The 11,639-nt window shown below is 45.7% G+C and overlaps 1 protein-coding gene across 1 annotated transcript in view; it reads right to left on the bottom strand.

Annotated features, from left to right (window-relative positions):
* Window positions 1-473: 473 nt before the first annotated feature.
* cass4 (Cas scaffold protein family member 4) overlaps window positions 474-11,639 on the bottom strand; it is an 80,438-nt gene continuing 69,272 nt past the window's right edge. Inside the window, 2 exon segments of the mRNA XM_052031663.1 lie at window positions 474-9,011; window positions 11,070-11,167. Coding sequence (XP_051887623.1) covers window positions 8,571-9,011; window positions 11,070-11,167 — 539 coding nt within the window. The 3' untranslated portion in view covers window positions 474-8,570.

Below are 11,639 nucleotides of genomic sequence, written 5' to 3'. Positions count from 1 at the left end.
TTATGAAAACATTAATTCAGAAGTCCCCAACAGTAACATCACTCACTAAAATAACTGAACGAGATCTTCCAGATCTACAAAATAATTAAGAATTTTACATCAGAAGTTTATTGTACCAGCAGGCATCAATCAAAGACATATAATAATCTGTTCAAGCGGTGTTGGCAGGAGTAACGGGTCAACCTTGGCTCAGATGGGTCTTTCCTCTTAATTCAGGCTGCATTCAGGCCTCAATCTGATATTCCAGTGCTGTTGGAGGTGCCATCATTCAAATGAAGATAAATCACTTGGAAACACAAGGGACTGCAGATGTTGGAATCTGGATCAAAAGACTGCTGGAGGAACTCAGTGGGTCAGGCAGCATCTATGGAGGCAAAGGGATGGTCACTGTTTTGGGTCAAGGCCTTCAGGTCCTAATACAAGGTCTCAGCCCAAAAAACATTGACCATCCCTTTGCCTCCACAGATGCTGCCTGACCTGCTGAGTTCCTCCAGCAGTTTTTTTTTCTCTCTCATGACGTTTATTGAAGAATAACAGGAACTTCTTCCAGTGTCCTGACCAACATTTATCCCTTGAACAAATATTTAAATAGGTTATCTGCCCATTTATCTTATTATTGTTGATGGAACCTTGCTGAATGCAAATTGGCTGCTGTGTTTCTCTACATTGTAACACTAGTTACATTTCAATGGCGCTTAGTGGCCTGAAGGTCAATGAAACCTACTGAGGTTCTGAAGGCTATTCACGGCACTATATAAATACAAACCTGCCTGTCTTCTAGCAAATCTCACTGAAATTTCTCTCTGCAGTCACTGGTGCCCTTTCCTAGAAATTCATCCTGCTCAGTAGCATTCAGCAAACTAGAATGAGAGAGGCATGTCATGCTCTTCAGTGGAATTAATTTTGGAAACAACCGTGCAGCACCTTTCAAGCTACCAACTGGAGTTGAGCTCCAATCACCCATAGTTACCCAAGTGCTCATTCGGCAGGTGGAGGTACAGAATGAGTGGCAGCAGAGGCATGCCAGAGTGTGAGCCTTCCCTCATCCAGGATCAACAGCAGAATCCTGGGAGATTCCTGGTCGGCACAGCTCCATCCCACTATCAAGTCAGGGTAATGAAGCTCCCACACTAATGTTTCACTGCTCTGACCCTTGCCAGCCTCTATGCCCCACATTTAGAACTTTGGGGTGGGGTCTCAGCAGCACCAGCTAAATATTGCTCAATGAAGTGGCTGTAAGTTGAGAGGTGGTGCATATAAGGAGCTGAACAAACCTCATCAGGTGCAAATATAAAAACACAAGTTAAAAAAGAAAATTATAATTGTCATAGCAGCACGTATTGCCGTCAAAACTGCTGAAATGGCTGCAAAGAACTGATAAGAATTTAAACATTATTTCTGATTGGTGAAATTTGCTCTGTTTCATCTGTGATTACTGAAGATATTTGTAATCTTGACTTGGATACATTACTGAGGTCATTACAATCAGTAAAGATTGATTCAGTAGTACTAGGGAAGGGGTCACTGAGCTTAGAGTGTGAGGGATACAGAGGCAGCTTTGCTGGTGTCTCCCTGCTGCCTGCTATCAATGGTCCTGCTCTCAGAAGCATGTTGGAGGGTTAGGATCACAGTTACCTGATTGAGCAGAAGATATGTGGCTGCTTCTTTCACTCAGGGGGCACTGGAAGTGATGATGATGAAATTCACTAATGCCCACCTTCACTGAGAGGTGGTTCCCAAGAGATGGGAAGTGGTAATACCAGACTGCAGATGCTGGAATCTAAATGAAAAACACTATGCCTGCTTTTCTCCACAGATGCTGCTGGCCTGCTGAGTTCCTCCAGTATCAAAGTGTTTTTCATATGGGAAGTGGTCCCCACTTGCCAGATGACTTGCAAGTGAATGTAATTGTTGGGGAAGGGGGCAGCATTGTACAATGGGATCAGGTTGGTAGAGGACTTTCATTTAGCAGATGTGAAACTCATTTGCTTGTGAGAATGATTGGAAGATGACTTTGGACTTGGCCACCAAACTTTCAGATAGACGAGCACATTTTGCATACTGCACTCAGTGACAGAGGTTGGGTCATCTTGGTTCTCGTGTAGGGATGATGCAGGTTTTTATTCATTCTGTAGATTAGTTCTACTTCAGCAGGAAGATGCTGGAGATGACATAGAGCATAGGAGAATGAGAGGTGATCTTATAGAGGTGTATAAAATCATGAGGGGCATAGATAGGGGCAATGCGCACAGTTTTCCCCAGGGTTGACAAATCAAGAATTAGAGGGCATAGGTTTAAGGTGAGAGGGGAAAGATTTAATAGGAACCTGAGAGGCATTTTTTTCGGTGGTCTGTATAGGGAATGAATTGCCAGAGGAAGTGGTTGAGGCAGGTACATCGACAACAGTTGAAAGATACATGGATAGGAAATGTTTAGAGGGATATGGGCCAAACGTGGGCAAGTGGGACCAGCAAAGGTGTGAATCATGGTTGACATGGACCAGTTGGGCCAAAGGGTCCGTTTCCATACTGTATGACTGACTCTACGACCTGCAGCAATGCCGCGAGAAAGACTGAGAGAAGCGTTGGGCGGTTGATGTAGTTTTCTTGGCATCATGCCCACTGACTCTACACTAAACCTTCCAGATTCACTGGCAGGATAAGTGAACCAACACTGGCATCCTCTCCCAGGCCAAAAGCCCCACACTGAAGTCCTAATTACACTCACTGAGTTCCATTGGGCAGGCTATGCTATTCACGTGACCAACCCAAGACTCTTCCCTTGACAGAGCTCAGATTAGAAGTTACCAGGCAGACAGAAGATTCAAAGATATTCTCAAAGCCTCTTGCAAAAAAAAAAAATTTACATCATCACTGACATAGGGATCTCTGGCCCATGATCACTCAAAAGTGGAGAAGGAGCATTCTTGGTGATGGAGTCAGAGCATGGAAACAGGCCATTTAGCCCACTGACTCTGTACTGGCCATCAAACACTCATTCACACTGATCCTATTCTGTTCTAACTCCCCACCCGTTCACACTGATCATATTCTTTTCCACATCACACTCCACCCCTCACCTCCCCCACACCACCACATTCAACCATGACCCAAACTGTAGGGGCAATTCCCAGCGGCCATTTAACCTACCAAACTGCATGTCTCCGGGATGTGGGAGGAACCTGGGGAAGCCCACGTGGTCACAGGGAGAATGTGCAAACTCCACACACACAGCACCGGAAGTCGGGATTGAACCCAGGTCGTTGGAGCTGTGAGGCAGCAGATCTACCAAGCTGCGCCCTGGCTGGACCCGACGAATGGACTCTGTTCATCCTGATGGCGCACATTAACAGCAGCAGCAGCACACCACCTGACAAGCTACCCACCCACCCACCATCTGCCTGTGGAAGAGTCTGCGGTTATCACACCGAGATCAGCCACCTCACTAACCAGAGTGGAAGCAAGTCATTCTCAGTCCCGAGGGCTTTCTGAAGAAGAATAAGGACAAGGAACGCTGATAGACATCAACAGCAAAACCTTCCCTTTTGCACGTTGACCTGATGTGGCTCCCGCCCAGATGATGCTTTAATTTTAAAATTTTCATCCATGCTTTCTCTGTGATCTTACTCCCCTCATACTCTGTAACCCTACCTGGGCTGACAACCCTCTGTGTACCACTGACATCAGTGGGCCGACCCACAGTGATCCAGGGCTACATGTCTGGAGTTCCCTCTCTTAACTTGCAACCTCTCCTTTGACATTTACTAAAGCCCAGCTCTCAGGTCAACCGTTCTAATACCTCATCATGTGGCCACATGGCATTTTATTTGGTGATCACACCTATGAAGTGATTTGATACATTTTAGTGTATTTAAGATGTGACACAGACGTTAGCGAGAATTGCAACTGGTTTTACTTCAGCCTCACTGGACAGTAACAGTCAGCTGGCTGGGATCATAGATCATAAAACTCAGTCATACAGCACAGAAACAGGCCCTGCAGACCACCATGGTCACACCCACCATCAAATAGCCATTTACAATTATCCCAATTTTACCTCTTTCATCCCCATCCACTCCCCCAATTCCCACCCACCTAGCTACACAATCAATTTTTAGTGGCCAGTTAACCTACCAACCAGAACATCTTTGGTTAAGGGAGGAACCCAGAGTTCTGGGGGAAACCCTTGGAGTCACAGGGATAGCATGCACAGACAGCAGTGGGGAGCAGAACTGAACCCTGGAGCTGTGAGGCAACAGCCCCAACCTCTCCGTCACCCACTATATTGCAGTGTGGAATAACAGATCTACAGCTGCGTGGATGACCCGGCAAACTTCAGCTCAAATGGCTTTTATTTTGGCTCCTGGTCTTTCCTAGCAATCTCCCGTCCAAGTGCCAACAGCCTGAATCTGCTTAGCTTCCAAGATCAGAGGTTTTTGGGGTTAGCATCACACAAAGCTGGTGAAAGTGTGAGCTGGCAGCACAGGAGGAAGGGAAACCAGGGCAACCAACAAGCCATCTTCTTAAAGAGATTCAAGGAGTGAGATATACCCACAGGAGGGGTCGAGGTTAGGGGTAGATTAAAAGGAGTCAAAGATTAAACCAAGGAGAGAAAGAAAGGTTGGATTAGAAAAGGGAACAAAAGGAGGATTAAGAAAATATAAAGTTGAGTATCAGGCATTTTGAAAATCTCCAGACCTGAAGAAATTAGATTCCATACCTGTGACAATATATTTCCATTCTCAGAAATGTTGGTTGGCAAATGGTTGACAGTTTTCATGTTGTTACAAAGTTATTTTTGCTTGTGATCATCAGTTCCAAACACCTGTGATAAATTTAGTTCTTATTTACTTCACAATTAAAACATCACAGTATTTAACATGCACCAACAGGTTTACAGCAATGCACTTTTCAATAAATAGCCATGTCACAGTCACTTACTTTTACAGTACGCTCTGACCCAATGTCTTTTGAGGTACTCAGGATGCTGGGGTGGGTTTGAGGATGACTGAGCCTTGCAGTGTGCAGAGATCGATTTGCATGGGTACGGAATTGGTCAGTAACACAAGATGCTGGGAGAGGATTGGTGCTGGTAACGGGCTGGGTGTGGGTTGCTTACTGAACTGTGCAGTTTGCTTAAATATACTTACATCGGTACATTTACACTCAGTAATACAGGTTCGGGTCGGACGGTGTTGGAACCCCGTATCAGTGACCGTATCCATATTGATGAGTGAATGCCTACTTCATGGCACACAAAGCCCTTGGGTCTCCATTTGAGTGCCAATCTCATGGTAACTGCACAACTTCAACTGACTTGCACCGTTTGGCTCAGAAACTGCTCCTTTCCAGTCTCCCAATGTTCAAAGTTCAATATTTTGTGTAAAAAATGGTAGCAACACTTTACGCTAGTATTCCTTTCAATTTTACACTGAAGTAGTTTGTAAGCCAGAGACATTAATTTTATAAACTAAACAATAGGAAAGAACAATATGAAAAACACGATGATGCTGGAGGAACTCAGCAGGCCAGGCAGCATCCGTGGAGAAAAGCAGATGGTCAATGTTTCGGGTCAGGGCCCTTCTTCTGGTCTGAAGATAGGAAAAGAGGCAGCCCAATATATAGGGGAGAAAAGCCCCTATATATTCCCCTTTTCCTATCTTCAGTACCTGCAGTCCTTTTTTTCCTCTAGGAAAGAACAATAGAACAGTACAGGCCCTTCAGCCCACCATATCTGTGCTGACTGTGATGCCAATCAAAACTAGTGGCATCTGCCCGCACATGCTCTGTACCCCTCTATTCCCTGCCTATTCATGTGCCTGTCTAAACCCCTCCTTTACTATTGCATCTGCTTCTACCACCTCCCCCGGCAGCCCATTCCATGCACCTAACGCTCTCTGTGTAAAAAAAAATTGCTTCGCAAAGCACCTTTAAACTTTCGCCTTCTTGCCTTAAAGCTGTGCCCTCTAGTATTTGACATTACCAACCTCATCAACAACCTCCTCCCTTGCCTCAGTCAGTATCCTGGGATAGATTCCATCTGACCGCTGGCGATCTATCCACCTTAATGTTCTTCAACACACCCAACGCCTCCTCTTATTGACATGCCCTGGAATATTAACACACCCCTCCCAAATCTCACCATCATCCACATCCTTCTCCTTGGTGAAACCAATGTGAACCTTGGCCACGTTCTTTGACTCCAGAATTCCTTTCTTTATCCTCAAGTGGACCTACCCTTTCCTGACCTACCCTCTTGCTCCTAAAATCTGTATACAATGCCTTGCGATTCTTAATCCTATTTGCCAGGGACATTTCATGACCCCTTCTAGCCCTCCTAATTCCTTATTTAAGTTCCTTCCTGCTTGCTTTATGTTCCTCAAAGCCCTTGACCGATTTCAGCTTCCCAAATCTTTTTTTTTCCCTCTTTGACTAAACTTACAATCTCTCTCGACATTGAAGGTTCCCAAATCATGCCATCCTGATCTTTCATTCTCACAGAAACATGCCAGTCCTGAACCCCATATGTGGGAGTCTTTTAAAAGGCCAGCTGGTTAGAGGTCAGGAATGTGACTTATCTGTTTAAAAAGAAATCACTTAAGTTGAGAGCTTCTGTTTTTTAAAAATTGCACATTTTCAAAGTTTTAATTATTACTTTTATACTGAATGGATTCATGTGCAACTTTTACAGGAATTATTTAATATATTCTTTCTTGAAATATTGTAATTTTATGCAGGAATCTTCTAACAGTATTTTGCAGTGTGCTTTGTCTGAATCACTTTACATCACTGTCCACATCTAGCTCCCAATGTTGTCCAGAATCTTTCAGTGATAAGGGTCACAGAAACAGGAGCATCTGCAACCTCAGCTTGCATCTTATCCAGGCATTAGGGAGCTGCTGCTCCGTCATCCTTTGGGTGTGTATTTAATTGGTACAAGAAATTTAATGGTCCTGCTTTCCTTTCTAGTCTCCCTTATCCCCACCCCTCCCCCAACTTTCCTAAAATGAAGATTGCACTGCAATTCTTTATGTGAACCTAGTAGTGAGTGTTGGCAGGATATTCAACAATGATTTGCATCATAACTAGGCACTCAAGGATATGTTACATGAGTGGTTAGGAACATGAATTTCCTTCTCTCTCCTCCATTCCCACTCAGGATTGATGAGGCACTACATTTTTTTCCCCATTCACTACATGCGGGCTTCTGATCAAAACTGGATCCGTCTCTGCCTCTAACATTCAGTGTGCACCTGGAACTAAACAAACCCACGGCAAGCAAAAGCAAAACATTTGGGCAAATTTTGTTCTAACCTAGAGACCACCAAACCCAGCCATGACATGATAAGCAACGAGCTCAGGGGTCAACTCGGAACGTAATGGAGATAAAATCCACTCGATTCCGCTGAACTCAAACCTCCAGCTAATCAGTGGCAAACTTTAAAACCTGTTGAGGATGAAATCCGTCTTCTGAAGTAGAGCAAAGCAGGAACAGCAAATTGACAGCTTCCCTTACGCTCCACGTGATTCACGGTTTCCCTCCAATCAAGTTTCACCCCCACTGAGTCAGCCTGAGCACCCATGTGGCAGGTAGCCACTGTCTGGGAAAACATCACATTTCTCTAAAGGTACCATGTGTTCATGGGTTGTCAATGCAAGTGTATCTCTGTCACTTTCCAAGACTTCATCACAAGACGACGTACATTCTGTGGTTGGTCACAGTGGGGAGCCAGTGAGGCTGGTAGGGGAATATCAATTGCAAACTGATACATCCAGCCCCGTCTCAAATCTGTTAGTTTACACCAGAACAGAAAGGAAAAACTTGGTTTTAATAAGGAGAATATTTCACAAATGAGGCACACTGGGCAAGCACAAAGGTATAGGCATCAGCTGATCTCACATCACTCCCTTCTGCATTTGAAACGTTGTCTCTTGAAGATCTAAGACGTAATATGAAGAGTCGCAGAAGTTTGCTTGTTGTACATTACCCATCTGCAGTTATAACTTAGCAATATTTTCTTAATGATCAGTTAGATTACTGGTGTGGACAGAATTCTGTAACCAAGGCACTGAGGTGAGAATTTACTTGCTGAAGATAGCTTAGATTATAAACCTTTGTTGTCAGGCATTTTATTTTCTGCTAATATTGAGTCATAAATAATTACAACAGTTCAAACCAATGCACGTTTTTGGAGGGGTAAGGGTAGCATGATCAGAATGTGATATGGCAGGTTAGTGATAAGCTCGATGAATGATGCACAGAGAAGATGCTCCAACCTAGAAACATCTCTCATCCTCTTTTCTAATAAGCATACTACTTGGCCGAATGAAGAGATAATTTACTTTAACATCACTGCATGGCACGCAAGACCCATCTGACATTGAAATAACACACTGCGAGTTCATGAGGTTAATGGGTAAAAGAGGACACTTTCTCCACTTTGACCCCGATTGACCTTCTGAAAATAAAAGCTGGTTGGAATCAAACTACAAGAGGCACAGTAAGTGGTCTCGTCCAGGGCAAGGGTATATTTCGGAAGTTGATTTCTGTGGAGGATGCCCTCAGTCCCATCACAAGGTTGCATTCTGTTCTAGAAGGAGCCGGAGTTGATCGGCTTGTTGGCGCAGTTCTGCCACCTGCTCTTTCATTTCCTGCACCGTTGTCGGGTTTGGCTGCATCACCGCATTCTTGGTTGCCACGGCGACCTTCTTCATGCGGCCGCAAAACTGGTTGCTTCTGCTGAGCACCTCCTTGTGAATGTTCTTCTGCCCAGTCTCCTGGCACAGGGTGTCCACCAGTTTCTGACCGATCATTATCACCACCTTGCTGTGTTTGATCAAAGCATCAGCCGGCTGGTTCCCATTGATGGTGTCAGTGAAGGACACTATGGCCTTTTGCAGGGCATTGAAATACGTTTTGTATGACTCAGAGCTGGAGGTTGAAGACTGGATCACTTCCGGACTTGCTTTGACACTGACATCACCTGGCCTTCGGATCTTCGCTTCCGACATCTAGACGAACAAGAAAAATGCAAAGTCAGGACTTTGCAAAAGTCTTTAGGCTCAACTATGGATTTCTGAAGCATGTTCTCTGGGGTAACCTACATGATGCAGCCAACAATGCAAGTCCTCCCAAATGGAATAGCAGTGTAGAAGGTGGGGGGAGGCTTGGAGCTGTCAGACCAAATGTCCTGTCTTGTCAACACTGGTCTAGGCTTTGTGCAGAAGCACCAGCAGTTCCACACGGACATGCCCAACAGGTTGGAGTTTCTGTGCACCTGGTACGAATGCAGAAGTCTACTGGCGTTTCACCAGTGTCAGGGCCGAGAAATGCAGACTCCCTCGTCCTTACACTGAGGAATCCGCCCAAACAACTTGTACCAGGTCGGAGACACAAGAGAGAGAGCAGATGCTGGAAATCTGGAGCAACACAGAAAGGCGCTTAAGGAACTCAGTGGGTCAGGCAGCATCTATGGAGGGAAATGGACAGTCGACGTTTCAGTTAGAGACGCTTTGTCTGGACTGGAAAGAAAGAGGGGAAAACCAGTATAGAAAGGTGGAGGGAAGGGCTGGCAAGTGATAGCCACCCAGGTGAATGTCAGGTGTCCATTTCACTCCATAGATGCTGCCTGACCCGCCGTGTTCCCCCAGCACTGTGTGCACTGTACCAGGTAAGATATGGTCAGTTATAGGCTCTCCTTTCACTTCAATGTGGAGGTGCAGGTGGAGTCAAGTCAATTCAGTCTCAGTAAAGATCACTATCTAAACCGTTTCCTTAAACGTGTTTAATTATTTTGTATTGTGCTTTAGTTTTTCTTTAAGTTTTTAATGTTTTTTTTTAGGTTTTAAGCTTTTTTTTAAAAATGCCTCTGGTATTCCAGCACGAGTCACCAGGCAGAGAACACAGAACAGTACAGCACAGGAACAGGCCCTTCGGCCCACGTTGTCCACGACCGTCATGCCAACCTAACGAATCCCATTTGCCTGCACGTGGTCCGTATCCCTCCGCTCCCTGCCTACGTGTCTATATAACAGCCTCTTAAATGTTGCCATTGCATCTGCCTCCATCACCTCCCCTGGCAGCACATCCTAGGTACCTACCACTCTCCACCTAAAAAATAACTCTTTATACTTTCCCCTCTCGCCTTCAACATTTGTCCGTTGGTATTTGACATTTCCACACTGGGAGAAAGACTCCATTGACCCCATCCATGCTTCTCATCATTTTATATACTTCTATCAGGTCTCCCCTCAGCCTCTGACGGTCGAGGGAAAACAATCCAAGTTTGTCCAACCTCTTCTTATGGCTAATGCACTCCAACCCAGGCAACATCCCTGTGAACCTCTTCTGCACCCTCTCCAACGTCTCCTTCCTATAGTGCAGCAATCAGAACTCCACAGAACACTCCAAATGTGGCCTGACCAAAGTTTTATACAGCTGTGACGCAAATTTGCCAACTTTAATACTCAACGCCCCAACCGATGAAGGCAAGGATACAGCACACCTTCTTTACCACCCTATCCACTTGGGTGACCACCTTAGGGGAGCTATGGACTTCTCAGGATCCCTCCATACATCAATTCTCCTCAGCATGGAAGGCTGGTAAATGGGATTAGCAGAGCTGGACGGTGCGGGCTCGGTGGGTCAAAGGGCCTGTTTCTGTGCTGTATGACTCCATGGAATACTTAAACCATTTGATAGTGTGCCTTACCCAAGAGCCAGAGCTTTACTCAGCACTTTTGTGGACAGGACTTGCTGTGCCCCAACGTGACAGGTTTACACAATGGCATTGAACCTCACCATCGGGGTTCAAAGAGCTCAAACCTGCTGGGAGACTGTGAGCAAACATTCAAGTGGAGGTTCCTCAGGCATGCGATATGGCCCTTAGAACCAAAACAAAAAGGGAATGAAACGACTGCAGTCTCGTGTCTCCAATAAATGTCTTGTCTAGTTGGCTTAAAGTAGTTTAGTGAAAGCATTGCTTGGTCAGGGACCAAGAACGAGATCTTGGTCACCGAGAACACAAGCCCAGCCCATTCATATATAATTGAGTAGATCTGAACAGGTACCTGACGCTCCAGCAACAGCTTTTTCTGCTTGAAGCTCTCCTTCTCTCTCTGCCGGATGCTCTCCTTTTCCTTCTCCTGCCTTTCGAATTCTTCCTCTTCTGCAAAGAAGGAACAGCAACCATCACATAGTACTGCTCTGGTTCTGGATGAGCCCAGCAACAGGGAACAAGCAGCGACTGTCACATTAGTACTGCTCTGGTTCTGGATGAGCCCAGCGCAGACAGGCATGAGACAATTCTTCCCACCATTCCCTTCAAGACACAGGTCTCGGCCGTGCCAGCAGCGGGGTGGGCTGCAGGGAGGATCACCACCAATCGCCTCCAGCCCAGGTGCTAGGAGAAGGGCAACGCAGTGGTGCAGCAGGTGGTATTGTTGTCACACTGCTCAAGTGACCCAGGTTCAATCCTGACCTCAGTCTGTGCAGAGTTTACACGTTCCCCCTCAACCCGTGCCAGTTCCCCATGGTACTCTGGTTCCTCCCACGTCACGAGGACACGTGGGTATGATGGCTGGTCACCGTAAGTTGCCCTTTATGGGGGCACGTAGCAAAAAGATTCAAAGGGGAGTTGA

Source organism: Pristis pectinata, chromosome 16 (genome assembly GCF_009764475.1).
Source record: "Pristis pectinata isolate sPriPec2 chromosome 16, sPriPec2.1.pri, whole genome shotgun sequence".
Lineage (NCBI taxonomy): Eukaryota > Metazoa > Chordata > Chondrichthyes > Rhinopristiformes > Pristidae > Pristis > Pristis pectinata.
The sequence above is the reverse complement of the archived record's forward strand: the minus strand, read 5'-3'. Positions and strand labels throughout refer to the sequence as shown.